The 21573-nt window shown below is 42.6% G+C and overlaps 1 protein-coding gene and 1 long non-coding RNA gene across 15 annotated transcripts in view; one reads left to right on the top strand and one right to left on the bottom strand.

Moving 5' to 3' along the window:
- Positions 1 to 713: 713 nt before the first annotated feature.
- LOC138918077 (uncharacterized) lies at positions 714 to 3986 on the bottom strand. The gene is made up of 2 exons (XR_011427017.1): positions 3873 to 3986; positions 714 to 1369 (listed from the first exon to the last, which is right to left on the bottom strand). It is a non-coding gene; the product is annotated as an uncharacterized lncRNA (long non-coding RNA).
- A 1075-nt stretch (positions 3987 to 5061) lies between these two features.
- The window catches only part of RBMS3 (RNA binding motif single stranded interacting protein 3), a 1248509-nt gene continuing 1231997 nt past the window's right edge, over positions 5062 to 21573 (top strand). For 12 of the 14 annotated variants that reach the window (XM_070238087.1, XM_070238085.1, XM_070238082.1 and 9 more), the window contains exons 1-2: positions 5062 to 5417; positions 6326 to 6579. In XM_070238087.1, coding sequence (XP_070094188.1) covers positions 5255 to 5417; positions 6326 to 6579 — 417 coding nt within the window. In that variant the 5' untranslated portion in view covers positions 5062 to 5254. Of the gene's footprint in view, positions 5418 to 5652; positions 5776 to 5850; positions 6171 to 6325; positions 6580 to 21573 lie in introns of those variants that run through there. The other 2 variants (XM_070238086.1, XM_070238088.1) reach the window with 2 other exon arrangements.

Raw genomic sequence — 21573 nt, 5'->3', positions numbered from 1 at the left:
TGACCTGGAGCATTTTCAGGTGACCCAGAATTAAAGTTCACAATGCCTGGGAATCCCATGTCCATAAACCACACTTAGAACTTTAGCCAAGAAACATGCATGTTTGAACAAGTGAAGGGTGGGGAATCCTCCAAAGATTGCCTTGCACAACGATTAGGGCTGTGGCTTGATTAATAAACTGTGTTGTTGGGCATGGGATATCTGCAGCACTGGTAAACACAGACTTGGGTTTGGCCTTTTTAGTCCATCACTCAGGGGAGTAAAGATTTTCTTCTTTTTCATTGTCACTCTGCCCCCTCCCTTCTAAGGTGGATTGATGTGGATTATGAAGAAACTTGCCCTCAGTTTCTGAACAAACGGAAAGCCTGGGTGAGGGGGATCTTAAGATGCCTGCATGAGAGGCAGCACCAGTTTTGCATGGCCTCTGAGCTCTCGGCCAACCTCCTGAAATCGTATTGTCTGAAGTCCCTGGGAGTTTCTTTCCTGAAGACAACGGCAGCCTATTTATTGGTTTCAGTTGCTATGAAGTGACCATCCTCAGAAGTGAGGCTGTTGCCCTTAGCTACACATTTCTTTGTGGGCATAATCTTGTATCACACGGTACCAAATCAGCAGCCAGGCAAGGCTCAGACCCTGACGAAATATTTTCCTGGTGCTAGCCTCCTTTTGTAAGAAAGGTGGTGGCTAATTGAGCTTAGAAATGACACACGTCCTTTTCAGTCAAAGGAAAGGGTGGACTTTATTTTAACATTGTCCTCTTCCCTCTCAAGTAGAGATTTATTTTTATCCTGAGATAAAATAACATCCCCTGAATAATCTCTTTCCTGATCATAGGCATCTCACAGGGTTGTTGGGAGTGTTACAGGAGATAATGTCCGGAGCGCACCTAGTAGCTGGTAGGCAGTGCTGCTGTAATTGTGGTGGTGGTGGTGGTGGTTCTCATCCTGGAAAAGGGAAGACTCAGGGGGGCTGGTGCCTGTCTTCAAATCATAAGCATTTTTCTTTCCTTCGATTTTGTCCCCTCCCCTCCCATTTCATTGATTCCACAGATTAGATATTTACATCAGGGAAATTGTTGAGTACATTTCTATTTTGAATTTCATTTGCTATCTTCTGGCACCTTAACTCCTTGATCCTTCCTTTGTTTGGTATCTCATCCGTCTTTCATTTTGAGAGGAATCTTCAAGTTTTGCTATTTGTTTCCAACATAGATACACTCTTAATTTATGCAAATTTCCATTATGCACCAATAAGACGCTGGGGGAGGGGGTCTTTATGTGCCTTCTCCCCTGAATCCATTTGCAGTCTTTTGTCTTTTTTTCTTAAGGCAGTTTCAAACACATTCCATGTGTGCTGACGTTTGAAAAGGCTGTAAAATTAAAGCTACGTAATTATGAATACTATGAAAAAGGTTTTGACAACTTTTGGTGGCATTTAATTCAAGTTAAACTCCTCTCATTCAAAATAATAAGCATAATGTTACTTATTATGTAAATGAGGCAGCAAGGCAGATGTTTTTCATCCTGGTGCATTCACTGGGGATTAATACATACAAAAGCTGAGCAGGAGGGGCCTGTGTTCAACCTGGGAATTTGAATAAGGGTTCAGCAACAGGAAGGATGATTACTCTGGGACTGCTCTGTCCAATACGGGAGCCAATAGCCACAGGAGCCTATTTAAATTTAAATCAATTAAAATGAAATAAAATTAAAATTAAAAGTTTCTCCGTCACATTAGCCATAATTCATGTACTCAATAGCCACATGAGGCTGGCGGCGACATATTGAAGAGCACGGATATAGACCATTTCTATCCCGCAGAAAAGTTCTATTGGACAGTGCTGCTAATCACAGAAGTATTAAAACAGAGCTAGGGATGTTGATAAATTCCTCTTGTCAATTGGAACTTTATCTGTAAGTGTTCTACAAGCTTCTCACTATGAGCGTAGATCTGTAAAGAGCCAAAAGATGAAGGAGTTGCGATCAGGTTGCTGCTGCGCTTCTCAAACTTTAAATGTGCAGACATATCACCTGGATCTTAAAGTTAGATACTGACTCAGTAGGTCGAGGGTGGAGCCTCGGAGTCAGCATTCATATCTGGCTCCCAAGTGATGCTGCTGCTGCTGCTGGTCAGGGGACCACACTTAGAGAACCACTGATTTACAGCACTGATTCCCAATCTTGGCTTCCATCGTAATCACCAGGGGAGGTTTAAAAACTATTGATGCCTACATCTCACCCCCAGAAATTTAGATTTAATTTGTCTGGGGTGTAGTCCAGACATTGAAGATTTAAAAAGCTCCCCAAGGGATTAAAATTTGATAGCAGTTGATGGCGATAAAGCAAGTCTATTAGGTCTGAGGACCAGAAGCACTGGCTTCACCTGGAAATTTGTTAGAAATTCAGATTCTCTGGCCCAAACCCCATCCTGCTGCATTTCAACAACATTCCCCAGGTGATTTCATGTACATTACAGGTGAGAACCACTGTCCCAGATAGTGTTTTAAATAAATAATTCATCGATATATGTATAAGTGCTTTAAAGAAATTTTTTAAAGTCACAAGTTCTGTTAGTTCCTAAAAATAGTGGGGCATATAATTTAGTCCATACTTATGCCAAATTATTGAAGCTTTATTAGACTGTCATTGCACAGACACAAGCTTGCAGTTTCTGCTTGCATTTTAACAGAAGGTATCAATAATCTCAGCACAGAAAGAAACTATGGACTTTCAAGTCTCAAGAAGAAGGTCGAGAATAACCAAGTTTTTTGGGGACTAGTTCCACATGTTTGCATAATATTTATTATTCAAGATAAAGTGCTATTCCCTTTTCAGGTTCATGCCTTTTGATTTTAGAAAATTGTATACTTTCAATTCATAACCAGAGATACACAACATAGATACATTCTTAATTTATGTTGCTTTTCATTATGCAACACTAAGATCCTGGGGGGAGGGTGGTAGGGGACTGTAATGTCTTGACAAAAAAAAAAGTTTCCAAGATGGTGTTTTCCCAATAAGTCTTTCTGAGTAGTATTTTAGGGGAACAGTGGCCAAGATAATTATAATGTAGAAAGGCCAACTATTCAAGGTGTTAGAGCACTGCTTCTCAAACTTGAATGTTGTAGGAATCACTTGCAGATCCTGTTAGAATCTGACGCAGTAAGTCTAGGCTGGGGCCTGAGGCTCTCTATTTCTAACAATACAGTTGGTTGTGATGCTACTGGTCCAAGTGACAACATTTTGAGTAGCAAGGGGTTAGATGATTCTTCCAGGACATCTTTTTGTAAACTCTCATCTCAATGAGTCAAAAATCAAAGGGTCTGGTATAAACAATAAGAAGGATGATTTTGTTGAAAGTGCTGATTTGCTAATTTGATCATCTAAAAGAGACATCAAAAGGTCAAAATTATTCATAGATCCATCATTAATGGAAAGCTAATTGAGAAATGGAGTCGTTTAAGGCAAAAGCAAAATAGTAACACAAATACCTCAGATGACTACTAGGGCAAATTTTTCAAAATGTTGCAAGCTGTCTGCATGTTTGAAGTAGCAATTTACATGCATAATTAGGTGCAATCAACAGTTTTGAAATGTAATATATTTTCTGAGCCCATATTTACTTATGACAGATGCAAAAAAAAAAGAAAAAAAGAAAAGAAAAAAACATTCTCTGTCCCCAAAAAATAGAAGGGCAGAGAAAGGAAAAATATTTGCATTTAACAATGGGAATCTTTACAAGCACATGCCTAAATTTAGAACAAATTTAGTTGAAGTATTTTATCTTTATTTTGATTTAATCTTCATTTAAGCCTTGAAAGAACTTCATAAACATATTTTGTAAGTAACAAGCATGGAAGAATAATAACTTACCAGTCAGCTATTCCAGCTCCAGTCGGAACTGACATGTAATTTTTATTTCTACACTGTAGAAGGAAAATCTGTCAAATTCAAAACTTTATGGCACAAAACACCATTGACTTTCTTCCTGCCTTCAGAAGGGGCTTCATTCTTTGAAGATACCAAATATCTTTTAGAATTATTTATATAAAAAGGGTAATTAAACTGGCAATTTCTGCTTCCTAAATCAAGGTGCTCAGATGGGTGCTCATGGTGAATTTCTATCATCTTACTATTTTCAGTAAAACAGGTCATGATTGTTGAGTGCTCACTACACACTAAGGCACTCTGCTAAGCACTTTACACAGATAATCTAATTTACCATTATAAAAATACCATAAGAATTGATTTATTACAATGTACTGGGGAGGAAATGGAGAGCAAGTAACTTCTTTAGAGGCGCACCGCTCTATATTTTCTTGGCTGGTACATTACTACATAAGGGTCATAATGTCATTTAAAAAGTATCATGAATCTCAGACTAAAACAAGTTGACTTTATTTTTAACAAGTTCCCAATTTAGAAAATGAGCTTGAAATTTAGTTTTTAGAAACGTTGAAGAAAAAGACAATGAGTAATTCGGTCCCCAAACTTTCTTTTCTCCAAATGTATGTTCACATTGTGTTATCCAGATTGGCTGTCTACACTGATTAAATTAAAGTAGCAATTAATTTGTCACACTTACAGGCTGAGTCAGAGATTAAAAGATTGCATTGAAGGATAGGACCTAATGATGTATTCTTGTGTAACTGCATCCATTGGGACAGTGTGTCTTGATATGTAAAGTTGTCTTTAAGTTAATGCAAAGCAGTCACGAGATGAACAATGCAATTTTCTAGTTTCATTAGGCAAGCGTTATCTGTGATACATTATATGTTAGGGGAAAAAGCCACCCTCTGCTAAGAAATGCATGAATAGTTCATTTATCTGCTGATCCATTTGGGGGCATTATGGAACTCAAAGCCCAGAACAATGGGCTCTATTTAATATTAAACAGGTTCTTAATAACCCGCTATTTCTCTCCGCAGCTGCTGGAAGGTCCCTCCTGGACGTGCAGAGTTGCAGTACCAGTTCCCGTGAAGTTGTAAGCTACTCCCCAGGACCAAGTGGTGTTAAATTTAGAAGTCATCCTAATCACCTGACTGTCGGTAAGCCCCGATTTAAGAATTTCTAAGTCTACCCTTGTCATCTCTATCTATCTATATTTATAGGCGCACCTCACCGCCTGCCCTGGGGTCACTACCGGAACCTCCTGGAGACCTGCCCTGCTAAGGACTTGCTTCCAGCACCGGAGAGATCGTCACTCGGGAGCGGCGGCGCCCAGCTGGCGCCCACCCCGGGGCACATTGCAGTAAATGCCTGGCAGCGACTTCTCGCTTCTCCCTCCACCTACCCCATCGACCCTCTACTGCCGACCTTTGCGCCAAACTCGGGAGCGCTGCGAGACTTGCGTCCTCGCCATCCACGCGGGGCCCCACCCCTTCCCGGTTCTAGCCCGCGATCGGGCCAGAGGCGAGGGTAGGTCGATTTCCAGCCCTGAATTTGCCGCTGGCTTCTCCTCTGTACTCGATCCAGTTCTCTAGTGTTGGGCTGTGTGGCGCGGAGCAGGCGGCGGAGCCCACCGAGGAGCGGGATCTCTGGGATAGACACACACGCACGCACTGGAGGGGCTGACCCCGGAGACGCGCTCGGCCGCGGGAGGGAAGGAGGGGGCCCAGGGCCAGCGTGGAGGTGGGGGTCGCCTGGGGTTGGGGGTGGGCGCACTAATCACCAGCCCTCCGCATGCTCCCTTCCTTCCACTCCTCTCCGCCACCACCTTGACCGGGTCGGAAAACCCGCCTTTCCTCGGCTCCTCTGCGTCGGGGAGAGGGCAAAGGTGAGGGGTCGGCGCTTGGTCAGCGGGCGGGGAAGGTAGATTTCACTTACACCTGACATTCCCTATTCCTGTCAGTTTCGCTCGGCAGATCCCGGCGATCTGGTTTGTTCCTCCAGTAACTTTGTTCAGAAGGTTGGAAGGGAGGGGAAACGCCAAGAAGCCCCAGGAGAGGCTGGAAAGCAACGAGAATAGGGAGGCCCGGCTGGAGAGCAAGTCCCCGAGCGGCCCCGGGGCTGGGCGCGCGGCTGGGAGGCGTCGCCGCCGCTGCTGCCGCCGGGATGCGCTCTGCTTAGCGGGACTGCCGGGGGCGCCTGAAGGCCACCGCTCCAAGGACACGCGGCCACCCGCTCCTCGCGCTCCCCGGCCCAGACGCCGCCAGTGCCGGAGCCAAGCAGGCGAGCGGAGCTGCGGGGAGCGCGGGCGAAGGGTGGCAGGAGGGAGGGCGCGCGGGAGGCGGCCCCTCCTCGGCGAGCCATGCGTGCCACGGGCAGCTGAGGAGCCGCCGGGCGCCGCTGCCAAGTCTCCGCTCCGCTTTTGTCTTGCCCTCCAGTGAATGGGAAGATGGAGATGGATGTTGAGGGAGTTTCTCCGCGCCCGGAGCCCATCCCCCGCTCCCAGGGGGCTGGCGGAGCCTGCAAGGCGCCGCCACAGCCGCCCCAGCCCCAGCCCCAGCCGCAGCAGCAGCAGCAGCAGCAGCAGCAGCAGCAGCAGCTGGCTCAGGATGAACTACCCGGCGAGAGTGCAGGCGCTGAGGACAGCGACGATCCCGAGGCGCGACCCAACAGCGAGAAGGGAGAGAGCAAGGTAGGTCCACAGTGTTGGCGCTGTGACACCTTCTGAACAAAACCAAGGAGCTCTAGTAGTGGCTGTCACTTTAACCCCTCCGCTCCCCTCCACCCCCTTCCCTCAGTTGTGTGGTGGTGGGGGTTGCAGATGTGGGGAAGGCGTGGGATTTCAGGGAATCCATGGGCGCTAGTGACTTTATGAACTGGAAGGCGTGTGCAGAAGTCTGTCCTGGTTTCTGTATTCAGCGGTGTGTGCAGAGAAAAGTCTTCTGATACATGCGATGCGATGCCCAGGGTAGAGCACAGCACCTCAGGAGAGCAGTGTGAGACCTTTGCTTACCAGCACAGTATAACCAAGGCTTGTTGGGATGATCTAGGTCAAGGGGAAACATATGTCTTCAGAAGCTGCCAAGGGGCTTCTGAGACTCCTTGGAAGGAGGTGACATCAACCTAAAGACGACAACAATGGGAGCAAAGTTTGGCTCATTTGCAGAATGGAGAGCACTGCTTAACCCAGCTCTAGGCTGGAGGTCCTTCTCCTCACCTGGCATCCTGCTCCCCAGGAGGGCAGGGACCGAGTGTCTGGCAGCAGATGAGCCCTGTAAAGCTTGTGCAGCCCTGCTGTGTCATTGTAGACAAGGGGATAGCTACTACTTAGAGTGGAGACAGGAGTTCTTCAGGTAATTGGGTTCCAGTAAGAAATGGCTCAGATGCCCTTCTCTGGTGCTGATGTTTCTTTTGTTGAGAAAATTGTGAAGTAGAAGAACTGGCATAGAAAATAATGCCTCGATAATATTATAAGAGTGTATTTATTACAGCTTTGTCTCTGAGCACAGTGTTCTTTCTTTATACACTGTTGGAGTTCAGGTCTGTGGAAGCTGGTGTCCTTTAGTTGTATCTGTATCAAGTGTACACATGTGTTTGTTAATACATTTTGAAACTGGCTACCAATGTTAGGGAAAAGTTGGTTCAACAAATCAGAATATTGGAGCCAAAGAAGGATCAGTCGATATACTTTCTCACTTTTGCTCACTTAGAGAAGCGTACAGGAGAACAGCCACTTCTCCTGGCTAGAAAAGAACTGCATGTCATGAAGTACTCCTCCTAGGAAATCGCCTTGGTTTCTGTTGGACCTTTCCCAAGGTGCTGGTGTTAGATGAAACAAATGTTCGAAACATATTGAGATCACATTGAGTGTTGCTGTTCTGTATTTGGAGACAGGTTCACTTAACAAGTTGGTATTTGCAAATGTTCAAAATTATTTTGCATTTTGAAACTGAGCTAAGGATTGGGAATGTTGTTTATCTACCAAAATCAGTATTGTAATTTAAATAGAAGTCTACCCAGGAACTGGAATTCGAACACACTCTAGACTGGACCGGGGTGCCTTACAAATGCATTCAAGATTTACATCGTCAAAACTCTAATGAATTTTAATATTCTAATATCCTCAGCTTTCCAGTTGCTCATGATCTCATGAATATTTAATTCTGTCATGACTGCATATTTACTACTTTAAATGACTCCTCTCAGTTTTATGAAATAACCGTAACTGAGCATCATATTACCTAATTGAACTTTAAGTCTCTTTTGCAAAATAGGTGTGGGGAATAATTAAAATATACAGCCAGTGCTGCCATTTCCATATTGTTGATTCCTGTGCCCTGGGCAGGAGAAATTCCTGCCATCAGCAGAAATCTGTGCTTATTTGTTTCCCTTTGATGCACCGTGCAGACTGTCTAACGTTCTCCCGCTTGTGAGGAATACGGAAGGCAGTGCACTACAAATATTACAGCAGGTGAAGAGAGGACTGAAAGTGGGTTGATTACATTTTGTTAATGAGCACGTTCAGGTAATTGAGTATTCCACTGATGTGATTTGCTTTATGTTTGTCTGCAATTTCTTGAGGTGGAAACAAAATACTACTTTTTTTCCCTCCAGGTGTTTGCCTTAAAAAATCATGTTGCGTCCTTCTCTTAACCCAGAAATCAGCTGTGTTAACCCCTTGCTTTTCTCTGGTACTCTCCTACTGATTCCTCTAAGAGTTGAGGACGGTTGCTGTGTTTCAAACTTTAATTACTCTTTTTATCTTTGTTGGATACTATGGCAAGTTATAAATTGATTTTTCTTAGCAAATCCTGGTTTCATTAGTGGGAAGGCCTTTGGACGTCTGACCAAATTATTCTACTAAAATATAAGTGGAAGACAAACTGGGATAAAGTGGGATGTGGTTTTCCCAAGCTGTGTGGGGCACAGTGGGGAGATTATCAGGGTAGGGTTTAAACACAGTAATGTACAAAAGTGATGTATTGGACTATTATGTTTTTGTCTCACTCGAGAGAGTAATAAAATATGAATTTTGAATACTGTATTATTTATCTTAAACCTTTCCCGAAGCAAGGGTAATGTAAATAGGATGTCAAGGGATCTTACCACCCCCCATCGCCCCATATAAAGTGTCAGGGGAGTAAGGGCATTTTTTTTTAAGATTCTGATTTGGGGCCATGATTTATTTTCTCATGAATTTACCCCAGTTGTCTTATTGGAAAAGAAATCAGAGCTTAGTGCCAGATCAGCTTGTCTCCTACACTGCAGGTTCACGGTCATACGTCCACAGAAAGTCCCTGAAATAGGAAGAAAGGTTAGTAAACTGGATCAGTCAAGGGATTTTTTACGCCAGAGTTTCATGACATGACTGGCACTTTCTGTTCCTAGAATAACAATGCCTGATTCCTCTCTAGCAACTGCTCTTCAGAGAGATGTTAACACAGCTACATGTTATATATAATTTGACTCCATGCATTGGAGAAGACCCTAAATCGACCATCTCTTCCCCCTCTGGGCTTTGAGGCAGATTTGTGTTCGACCCTTATGAAAAGCAGTCTCCTCTCCTTGAAATGACATCCCAAGACAATGTGGTTAACCCCGCTGGGGGACCTAGTGAGGTATTTCCTCACTCGTTTTCTCAAGAACTTTTCCCTCATATCTGAAAAGAGATTCTCTAAGCTGGACAAAACTCCTTTCTTCTAATCTTGCAGAGGAAGATTAAGAGTCACTGTCCTAGAGTCAGAGACCTTCAAATCCTTGAAAGTGTTCTCCACCCTGGATTTAATCATCTTCAAAACTTTCTTGCAGCATTTCTGGAGGCTTTAAATATTCCATCCTTTTAGTGTTTTTAAAACCCTTCTGAAATGCTTTGCTTATGCCGAATAACTCTTCGATAGATATTTCTGAAACTTTGTTTAGAAAAGTGTAAAAAGTTCCTTGTGTTGAGGACCAGCATCCCAGGATCTTACTCCATCTATGTTGTCATTACTTGTGCAAATGTGTGAATTCTTCCCCTGATCCCACGTGAGTGATATAAGTGATTCTTTCTTGTCTGTTTGGCTTCATCTCATTCATATATTCTCTATTTTTCCTCCCCCATCTCTCTCTGTCACACACACACACACACATACACACCATTTGCCGTGATGTTTTGTATAGAACTGTGTATTTATGGCCCAGATGTGAAGTATCGTGACCAAACTCTCTTTTTTGTTCAGCTCTCATTAAAGTCTTGGTTTGCAAGATATGTGATTCTTGTGGTTTTGGACTAGAGAGACTCTGTGCTGTTGCTACCAATGATACTTCACTGGTGAACATGACTCACCTCGAGATTCTCACCTCAACTTCATGTCATCGGTAATGTAGTCCTAGACCATCAGTCTTACGGAGGACGCTGTAGGGAATCTCTTACCCAGCATGTCCAGTACATTTCTTTCTTTCTTTTTTGTTTTTTTGAGGAAGATTAGCCCTGAGCTAACATTTGCCACCAATCCTCGTTTTTGCTGAGGAAGACTGGCCCTGAGCTAACATCCATGCCCATCTTCCTCTCTTTTATATGTGGGACGCCTGCCACAGCCTGGCTTAATAAGCACTGCGTTGGTCCATGCTGGGGATCCGAACCTGCGAACCCCGGGATGCCAAAGCGGAGCATGCGAACTTAACCACTGTGCCACTGGCCGGCCCCTGTCCAGTACGTTTTTGAAAGCCTTTTATTTTAAAGTAATTTTAGATTTATAAAAGAGTTGTAAAGATAAGGCAGAGGGTTCCCATATACCCTTTACCCAGCATCCCCTAACGTTAACATCCTGCTTAATCGTGGTATGCATATCACAGTGAAGAAATTAACATTGGTTAGCAATACTATTAGCTAAACTTGTCCAGTCAATTTTTGTTAAGTGGATGTGTAACAAATCGATGTTTTCCATTCTATCCTTTTAGGATTTAAGACTTTCTTTATACCTGAAAGGCTCTATGAGAGGGTATTTAAGAGCCAAATTTAATTTCGGGTTCACTATCCACCCTTTGTTTTTGATGGGTAGGAGCAATTTGCAAAGTACACTGAGTCCTGTTAACTTATGGAGAGTGATAGGCTTCTTTTTTATTTTATCCTGAAAAACATTCCTGCTCCAGGTACAATAGGGTTTGTCAGTACACAGAGGACAGCAAAGTCTCAAGTGGCAAGTAGAGGAGAAAAGGCAATTGATAAAATCAAGACAGTTCACTTTGATGCCTAACCTCTTGGGGGTTTGTTCCTGGCATGAAAAATAATGGAAACCCTGTCGTTTTTGCAGTGTGTTAGCCAGGTGAACTCTGATTTCCAGCACAGAAACTTGCTTATGTTAGGCAAGATGTCACTGTGATTAAGAGTGTTGACTTTCTGATTAAGAGTAAAATCAGAAAGACCCACATTTAATCTTGGCTCTGTCTTTCACTAGCTGTTAACCTCAGGTAAGGTCCTAACCTTTCCAAACGTCAATCTTTTTCGTCTGTAATATAGGAAGATAGCACCTACCCCTGTGGTTATTGTATGGCTTGAATGAGGTAAAACATATAAAGTTCCTGGTTTAATGCTTCATAGGTACTGACTGCTCAGTAATTGTTAATAATAATAATTATGATTATTGTTATTACTGTTGCAGTCCAGAGTTCTGAAAAGGAGAATGACTTGGGGCTCCAAGTTCACCTAGAATTTTCAGTTTCCCAGATGGTTGTACGGCTGGAAATGATATAGACACACTATTGTACTGTCAAACCAGGTTGGTACTCATTGACCCAATTTTGCCATGTGGGACTTGAGATGTTCCCAGGTCTTTTCCAGGTGGGCAGGAGGTTAGGAAAGAGTTATCCATTCCTCTGACTTGTCAATAGACCTCTCCTCTCATCATCAGGAAAGGCAAAGAGGACCAGGATGGAAGGCCTTTATATCCCAGCCTAGCCCACAGGAGTACAGACAAGACATTAATAAAACAAATAGATTGTCCTGCTTTTACACATTACATTTATGCTTCTCAGGAGGAGTGGGTGGCAAATTTTAAGACTTAAAAAAATGGTTGAGCTGAAAGTTGTGTCCTTTAGGGCTCTGGTTGCAGGCAACGGAAACCGACTTTAATTTGAGCAAAGACAAGTTTTATTATAAGGTTTTAAGTTAATCACAGAATCAGAGGAAAAGTGATAAAACTGGTTTTTGGAAAATATTGAAGCCAGGAATCTCAGAAGATCTAAGTAGTAGAAAGTGATGAATGATCTCTCAAGGACACTGACATAAGAAGAATAAATTCCAACCATTTTTTGTCTTTGTGTCATTCTACTCAAGAACCAGAGTCCATAGAAAGGTTATCTAGTTGGCTTTGCTTAGATCAGGCATCTGTTTCTTGGTCAGGGAAGGGCGGGCATCCACAATGAAGGTTCTGGCAAATTGTATCCTTTGGAAGGGGTATAGTTCTTGGGGGAAAAAAAATCAAGTTGCTGTTACTAGACCAAGGGGAATGGACATTAGGGGGCAAAACAACGAGTATAACTTCTCTCCTGGGGGTGAGGGAGGAAGGAGAGAGAAGAAAACAAGAGAGAAAGAGAGGGAAAGAGAGAAGGAGAGAACCAGACAAATAGAGACAGACAAATGAGCTTATCTAAGAACATGGAACATATTTTAGCATTAATTTTCTACCATTTGAAAAGAAAGATTATAGAGGAAAATTATGTGATCTTTTGCTTCTGTACAGGAAGAGCGGAGGGGAGGACTTGCCCCTTATTCTTATTTTGCCACATGAGACTCCTAGAATTAGGAAACTGGACTGGAATACATGGCCTACCTAGTCTGGTTCCTCAATTTCCCAATTTTTACAGGTGAGAAAATTGACGCCTCATGACAAGTGATTTGCCCAAAGACAGAGCTGGCACTTGAAGACCCTTTAGCCAGATGGCATGATTCATCTCAAAATCCTGTCTCCTCTTAGAGGATCTGAACCCTCTCTGAATTCTGACACAGTCACGTGAAGCATTTGCAGTCTGCTTCAGAAATTCAGAGTTCTTGGTTTTCCCATTTGTAAAATGAAATTAGTGATACATTTCACATCTGCTGAGCCGATAATCTGAGGAAGAATGGGATTGGGCTCTGATGTTTTAAAATATAGACCTTCGATGGAAGTCATGTCATTAGACTAAAATATGTTAACTTTTCTTGTCTGCCCCTAAATTAAAGCAAGTTTGTTTCCTGAAATCCCTAAAGGTTTTTCTTTGACCTTTGAATCTACATGTCAGGATATTTGTGTCCTCGTATTTGTACCTTACAACCTACAGAGGGAGTCCTGGAGAAGGAGGCACCATGGACAGTGAATTTCTTAGTTTTGGGTGACAAATGTGGGGGTTAAGCTGTTCATTCCTGAGCACAGTTTTCCAGCACCATGCCTGGTACATGGTGGACACTCAATAAACCGCGGTTACATTGAATTCTGCCTCAATGTCTTCAGTCGACACGTATTAAGCACTTTCTTACACACTGGGATTGCACAGTTAAAAAAGAGAAACCCGCAGTTTCATGGAGGAGACACACTTATGCACAGATCGTGTCGTTATAAAGACTTGAGGGCCATCAGAGAGATGAGAATCTTCGGTTTTGCAGAGGAGGGAGCGACTAGTCTACCTGCACAGAGGCCGCATGGAAAGGAGCATTTCACCAGGGTCTCAGAGGAGTAGGAAATGCAGAGAAAGCGCTTTCCAGATGTAGAGGATGTGTCAAAGTTTAGAACGGCTGAGAAGGATTCACAAGCTCATCATAGGATTGAGTGGAGGTAACCGCTGGAGGTATATTTATCGTGGAGGCTGTGTGATGGCATGGCAGAAAGTTTGGACTTTATCTTATGAATAGTAGGTTGAGGGTGGAGGTTCGGGTCTGTTATGGCAGCCTAACACTGTCTAGGAGGGTTCCCCCATGTGGGAGTTTTATGGATCAGTACGTTTAAAAGAAAATGAGGGGGCAGAAATAGAATTAATTCCTATTTATTGTGTGACAAGAGAAGACATCACACCATTTCATGAATAAAGGACATTTAAGCACAAAAAAGAAGAAATAAATAAAGCATTTCAGAATAGCCTTTCTTGAGAAAGAATAGGCAGCAGCCTTCACCCAACACACACCCCTAAACCACACACCGCTGTCTCTCACGTGCATCCCATCGCATCTCATCATATCCCGTTGCTTTCTTGTCCTCACTTCTCTGTGGACGTCTGTGAACTTGTGCATTGGGATCTGGGAACTGCCATGGACACCCGTGTGTCAAGCTTGAATTTGGGTTGAGGTGTTTTTACTGAGATTATCTTCCTTTCTCATGGGTGCAGTGTTGACAGAGTTGCAATCACTGGTAAGAGGAATCCATGTTCTTAGACAAGGCTATTGTCTTCACCTGTAAAAAAAAATTTTTTTTTTAAAGCATTCTTGAGCTCAGTTGGAAACAACTGGGGGCAGCAGCAGGAGTAGCAACTCTGCTGGCATATTCCCTATAAGTATTTAATGAATTTTTAAAGGTAAAGTATTGACCTGTCTAACAGGCATTAGAGGTAGCTGAGAGAAATGAGACTGTGGGACACACAGAGACACTAGCCAATGAATGACTCCCTTTTTCTTGGTCTGCTCCCCTAGTAACCAAAGGCACAGATCACATCCCAGTTCACAAAAATTAGTGGCTGGGTCTGTCCTGTCCATCCTTCCCCTGCTTCCACCTCCACCCCTTTCCCAGGATTGCACCCCCTCCCCAGGTGAGACCCCGTGTATTTTGCAATCTGTTTTCTTTTAAAGTAAGATTTATTGGCATATAATTTACAGACGGTAAAATTTACCCTCTTTAAGTGTAGAGTTCAGTGAATTTTGACAAATGTATGAACCTGTGTGAGCGCCACCCCACACAGGGTGTAGAATGTTTCTATCAGCTCCCAAGAGTTCCTTTGTGTTCCTCTGCAGACAGTCCCCTCACTCCACCCCAGCCTTTTCCAAAATTTCATACAAATGAAGTCAAATAGTATGTAGCTTTTTGCCTCCACCTTATTTTGCTTAACAAAATGTTTTTGATATTCACTCATTTTGATGTGTGTATTAGTAGTCCCTTTTTCTTACTGAGTAGGATTTCATTATGTGGATGTACAACATAATGAATGAACAAGTTCGTCCATTCATTTGTTGATGGACATTTGACAAAAAGCCAAAAATCTTTGGCATCTATGCATAAAGCTCCTGTAAACACTTTCATTTCTCTGCAGTGAATTCTTAGGAATGGGGCTGCTGGGTCATGTAGTAAATATGTTTAACTTTATAAGAAGTTGCCAATATATTTTCAAAAGCAGCTGTCCAAAATCTGATCCGTCATGCATTCCAACCATCAATTCATGAGAATTTCAGTTCCTCCATATCATTGCCAACACTTGGTATTGTCAGTACTTTTAATTCTAGCCATTTTAGTAGGTGTGTAATGATATCTTCTTGTGGCTTTAATTTGTATTTCCCTAGTAACTAGTGATGTTGAACTTTTTTTTATGTGCCTATTTGCCATCTGTATGTTTCTTTGGTGAAAAGTCTGTCCAAATCTTTCACCTATTAAAAAAATGGTATTATTTGTATTCTTATTATTGATACAATATATTATTTTCACATAGGTTTAGGTTTCAGAAACTCTGGTGGAAGCTTGAGATTACAAAGCCAGGGACATTTTGAGTTTCCTTTCCTGGGGGTTGTTGGTGAACTAACATTTATGGGGCATTTATCAGGTGCCAGTCATGAAGCAAGGTAGCGTCACATTGGATGAGCTCGTTTTATACACCACGGTAATCTTGCCAAATAACTGTTATTAGCCCTGAGGTCACACAGCTTGTATATGGCAGAGGATGGATTTAAATTTAAGTCTGCCAGACTCTTGCTCGTTCCACTTCATCAGGTGTGTCTCAAGGCCTGTTCTCCATAACTTCCTGGTTACTTTCTCAGCCCAAACTGCTTGCACTGCCCTGGGTGTTTTGAAAGCAGCCCTCAGGTGAAATAACACTGCTGGCATTGACATGCAAATCAGGACATTGAGCTTAAGGCAAAAGAGTGCTCCCAGTTTTATTTCAGTCCTGAACAAAACCTATCCACTTCATAAGATAGAAAAGTGAGAATTCTCCCGAGGAGTGGAAGACTTAAGGTGTTCATTTACATTTCAGTACTGAAGGATGTCCATCTCTCTCGGCTAAATTGTAGTGCTGCGGTTACCCAGAGGGCTAGGGTAGAGCTAACCCCTGGGAATCGGATCTCAGTTCAAACCCCAGTTTTGTTCCTACAAAGAGGACCTTGGGCAAACCATGTGAATGTTCAGGTTTGGGTTCTCTTATTAGTAAAGATGATAGATAAGGCCCCCTCACCACACCTCAGCATTATGGGGATTGACTTACCAGTAGGATGACCAACTCCTTCCGTCGCCGGAAACCCTAGGTCCCAGGTACAGCAGGACAGTTGACAGTTGGTCGCCCTGATTACAGGATACAAGTAAAGTATCTGGACCATTACACACTCTAGGATGTGAGAGCTGTCACTGTTGAAAGTGCTTTGGGGCATTCAATCCATGAGTCTGAAAATGACTCATCATATTTCAGAACTAATGAGGCCCTGTGAATGATTCCAGGTCCTCCAAATTGACTTAAAAAATAGTTCAAAGCAAGGCTCTGGGTTTGAATTAGATGAATAGCATTACTTTTCTGAATAAGTGGCTGTAGAACTTTCCAAGGCAGTTCCCCAGGGCCTGCAACCATGAAGGAAGTGTGTTTTACAAAGCTAGCTGAGAAAATCTCCCTAGCTGGAGAAGGGAAGGCTCTTTGGGGGAGTGCCTTCACTGGCAGGACAAAAATCACCTCAAGAAATAGTTTTAAAAAAGTTTCTTGGTTGGTAGGGTTGATGTCACTACGGGCTAGACTCAGTATTTCCCATAGGGCTCTCAACTGGGAAGAAATTGCTCTTGTAGGGAAGATAATGGGCCTAGGGTGTTGTGACTTTGAATCCTGGTTCTGTCCCTTCTAATTGAACTCTTGGACAAGTCACATTTTCTTTGAGCCTCAGGGTTGTCAACTGTGAAATGGGGATAATATTTTTACCTTTCTAAGAACTGTCTAGACTGGAAACAAATTCAGTAGTGTATGGGCAAAGCCTTTTGTAAACTCTTACACAAGTCTGAGTGTGTGTGTAAGTCTCTTTGGTTTGGTTGGATAAATGAGTTTTTCCCCCTGTGGTTTTCTGTGACCCTATTTAAGAAATTGAGCACAAAAGTATCTCATTAGAGTTAAAGGTTCTGGCAGTTGGGGTCCATAGGAGCATGTGGTAATTCCTGGAAAAGATGCCGTCAGATGATGTTGGGTGGGTTCAGGTGTCTGGGAGGTGCAAGGGGCTGGATTGGGCTGCAGTATTCCTCCAGGGACATCACCAACTGATCCTGACAGTTTGCTCTCTTGCCCCTCTGTTTGGATGACGGTAATATTGGACTTTTTTTTAAATTAAGTTTTTGGAGCTCTCCATGTCCTATCCAGAGCCTTTGCTCAAGCCATTTCCTTTTCCTATTCGGAATGCTCTCTCTCCCCGCTCCCCTCCCCTTCACTTCCTTCTCACCCTGTTAATCCCTATTCAGCCTTCAGAATTCAGCTCAACAGCTCAAAGAAGCTTTCCCTTGTTTGAACTATTCCCTTTCCTACCCTATAAGTCAGCTCGCTTTCCACTGGTCTCATACATTCTTGGTATCAAGAATGGTCTCAGATCATTCTTGATTGTGGTATTGTATATTCTAGACTGTGTAATTAGTTGTGTAATGAAAGCCATGAGGATAGGGACCAGGTCTGTCTTTTTCACAGCTATTTCTCCAACCCTAGTATAGTACATTACATGTAGCAGGCCTTCAAATATAATTTTGATGACTAAGGTTGTATATGAATACTCACTTTGACAATCTTTTACCTAATGCCTACTTTCTGGCCCAGAATGGTCCATGTCCTTATGCAGCCCACATTCTAGTGGAACAGACAAATACTAAACAAGTAAACAACTAAATAAATATGACAGATAATAAATAAGCAACTAAATAAATAATCTGACACCAGTGGCCTCCTGGCTGTCTGGCTAAAGGCATATATTTAGAACACTTGCCTAACCGTATTTATACAAGAGCATCAATTCAGGGCAGTAAAGAAATAACCATCATCCAGTTCATTTTCTAGAGTTGCCATCTGTCTTATGGCCTCCTCTACTTCTCTCTACTTCCTCCGCAGACTTTAGGTTATCCTCACCATATTGGCTTTCGGAAATCACAGAACATGTGCCACCAATTCCCCTTCCTGTGTTCATGCCAGAGATCTCCAGTTAATCACAGTACTTTTTTTTTCCTTTTTTTCTCCCCAAAGCCCCCTGGTACATAGTTGTATATTTTTAGTTGTGGGTCCTTCTATTTGTGGCATGTGGGATGCCGCCTCAGCATGGCTTGATGAGCCGTGCCATGTCCGCGCCCAGGATCCGAACCATCGAGACCCTGGGCCGAACTTAACCACTTGGCCACAGGGCCGGCACCAGTACGTTTTCTTAATGAGTTCAGCCTTAGCCTTGGAAGCAGGCATTCATTAACAATCAGTTGGAGGTGGCCTGCAAGACGAAACTGTGTGCTATCCTTGCCGTAGGCTTACAGCCTTCCTGGCAGTGTCTTCTCACTAGTCTGGACCAGACACTCAACCCTCCACACTCGCTCCCTCAGTTTCTAGACCTGCATTATCCAATATGGTAGTCAGTAGACACATGTGGCTATTTAAGTTTAAGTGAAATTAACATTGAGTAAAATTTAAAAGTCAGCTCTTCATTTGTACTAGGCATACTTCAAATGCTCAAAAGCCCTAAATCTAATGGCTACCAGGTTGGTCAGTGCAGATATAGAAGATTTTTATTATTGCAGGAAGTTCTAATGGACAACGATCTTATAGATTATGATTTCACCTCTCCTGGCCTGCCCCAGCCATTGTTGACTGAAATCCCTCTGAGATGCTCTGAAACCAATCCTTTGACAAGGATGGAGACTTTACAACTTCCTGGGGTTTGCTTTAGATTCTTGGTGAATTATTTACAAATTGTTTTTGAACTACCTGTATTGTTGTGTATAGAGGCTGCTTAGAGCAAGATCTCATTCAAAAACTTTGGCTAGCGGTATTGCTATTTTTCCTTAGGTGTTCTACTGAATCTTGGCATTTGTCCTTGGCCATTATAGAAAACAGTGTCTGGTAAAGTGGTTCCGAGAGACAGCTTTTCTATTATCCAAGTTCAAAGCCTTTATTAGTGGGTAGTTGAACCACTGGCTGAAGCACCATTGACACCTCCTCTTTGCCATTTACTAATGATTGTCTTCACTCTGTGGGGATTACTATGATGGTACTTGTCAGAATACACAGACAGAGAAATCTTGCTGAGAGCCCAAATCTAATACCATCACAGAGCCCCCTACACTTGCAACAACAATGCAGGGAATAATTTTCAAATTATGTAATGGATAAAGAGTGCTAAGTTACAAAGTTACATCCTTAGGATATCGTATTCTTCTTCTTGTATTCCACTCAATAAAATTCCAAGTACATTATGATTACTAATGCTTTTAGGTATGGATAAATAAGAAAAAGAGAGGATGTGAAAAAAAAAGTCTGATAATGAAAACTACCTTTTCAGCCTTTTTGTATTTCTTTTCTCTTTCATGAGTGAGAGAAGTGATCTTTTTAAGACGGGAAGAAGGACTGGGGAGTTAGTCCTAAAAGATTCTAATATGGGACTCGCTGTGCCTTTGTCTAGCACATTACATGAGTGTCAGCAGGAAAAGAGATGGGAAAATGGCCCCAGGGTGGATTTGGTGAATTTCCTCCCTGTTAGCTAGGAAGAAAATTTGAATGACACCTTGAAGTGATTTAAAACTCTTTTATTTACACATCCAGTTAGCTGGGAGGCCCCTGGGCATCACATTCAGAATGTAGCAATTCTTGGAAAATGCAAGAGTGAGAGATGTGAGCTCTCTCTCCTCCATCCCAGCTGCGGCAGGTAATCTGGACCAGTGAGTGAAAATGTAGGTAATAGAACAATAATCAAGAAAGAAAAAAGCATGTGGCTAAGCCAATAATAATAGCACCTTTTTGGTATTTTTATGTACTATTTAAACAAGTATTAAACACACAGAGGTACAGAAAAATTAATATATTTGCCAAAAGTTAGAGTTGTAACCAGGGCAACCATAATTGCCCATTAGTCATTACCTTCTTATTTCTTTACGTTTGAGCTAAAGACATGAAGCTGGAGCTCATTTCAGAGTCTTGTGAATCAGAGAGGGTTCACTTTTACCATTGGGATGTTGAGGGTGAAAAGATGGAATTGTGGTGTCTATAATGTCAACAGCTTCAAGCAACTTGGACAGCTTCAGTGCAACTTGGTGCATGTAAAGGAGCAAGACAAAGGGAAAATAGAATACTAGTGGGTTTTTAATGCCCGGGGATCTCCTTGCCTTAACCATTGTGTCTGCCTGTTCTCACCAGTCAGCAATGTGTACACGTTATCTGTACGCTGCTGTAACAAAAGCACTCAGCCCAGAGTTGTGCTAGCTCAGAATCACAGCCTAAATGTTGGACAGTCACTTGTCCACTTTTTTCTTCTACTTTCAGCTTTTAGACGCTTTTGAAATTCAAAGAAACCTCCTCATTTATGGCACAGTCCCTGAATTCTATGGAGATTTGGTATCTGTGGCAATGTCAACATGTCAGATGTTGCTTTGCTGGTATGTATCCCTCTAGCAAAGGAAGAAGAGGTAGAGAAAAAAAGGAAATCCTTGAGGGAAAAACAATACTGAAGACCTAACATTTCACCGCTGCTGTGATGTTTGAAAATATATGTGAAGTCTTTATTTTGATGCATCGATTTAATTGTGGCCTAGAGCTGAGATTTGCATCTCTGAGGCTGTCGAATGTAGAGATGCAACAATAAAGTAACACCACACACTTTGCTCCAGTTTTCAGTTTTATTGTTACATTTTCCTTTTGGTGTCAGTTGTATAACAACTATCTTTGAAAAACTGAAAGTTATATAAAGGGTTAATTTCCTGCTCAGTTAAGGACTACGTTCTGACCTTCTTCAGAGCTAGACCGAGTGTCTGTTTAGTGCCAAGTAGGTAAAGCAGAGTCCTATAGAAGTAATGTTCCAGTTGAGGATCATATCACCCTCTAAAAAATAGTCTGGCTTTCTGCTGATGATTCATCAGAAAAATGAGCATGGTAATTGAATTGGGGATTTAAAAGGATCACAAGGAAAACAACCATATTCTACTGTTGGCACTGTCATAATAAATGCTGTTACTGTGCAATATGTAAGGCAGTAATCTATTGCAGTGGGCTCTTCAGCAAATGCAGGCTGCTTGGTTTTTGCCCTGATCAGTTACAAGAGGCTGTCCATCATTGCTGTTGAATCAGGGCAGGGTTTGAAAACACTGAGTCGAAATGTGAGTCTTACTGTGGATGCCGGTGATGCCCTCTACATGTTGATTAGAATCTGGGGAGGAAATCTGGGTACTACAGCAAAAGATGACAATCACCGAATAACACAGAGGAATTTTCTGAGGAAAGAATTGGTCTCCTTTCCAGAGTGGCAGGAATAACTCTGACAGGACATGTAGCCACT

Source organism: Equus caballus, chromosome 16, assembly GCF_041296265.1.
Source record: "Equus caballus isolate H_3958 breed thoroughbred chromosome 16, TB-T2T, whole genome shotgun sequence".
NCBI classification, from domain to species: domain Eukaryota; kingdom Metazoa; phylum Chordata; class Mammalia; order Perissodactyla; family Equidae; genus Equus; species Equus caballus.
The sequence above is the reverse complement of the archived record's forward strand: the minus strand, read 5'-3'. Positions and strand labels throughout refer to the sequence as shown.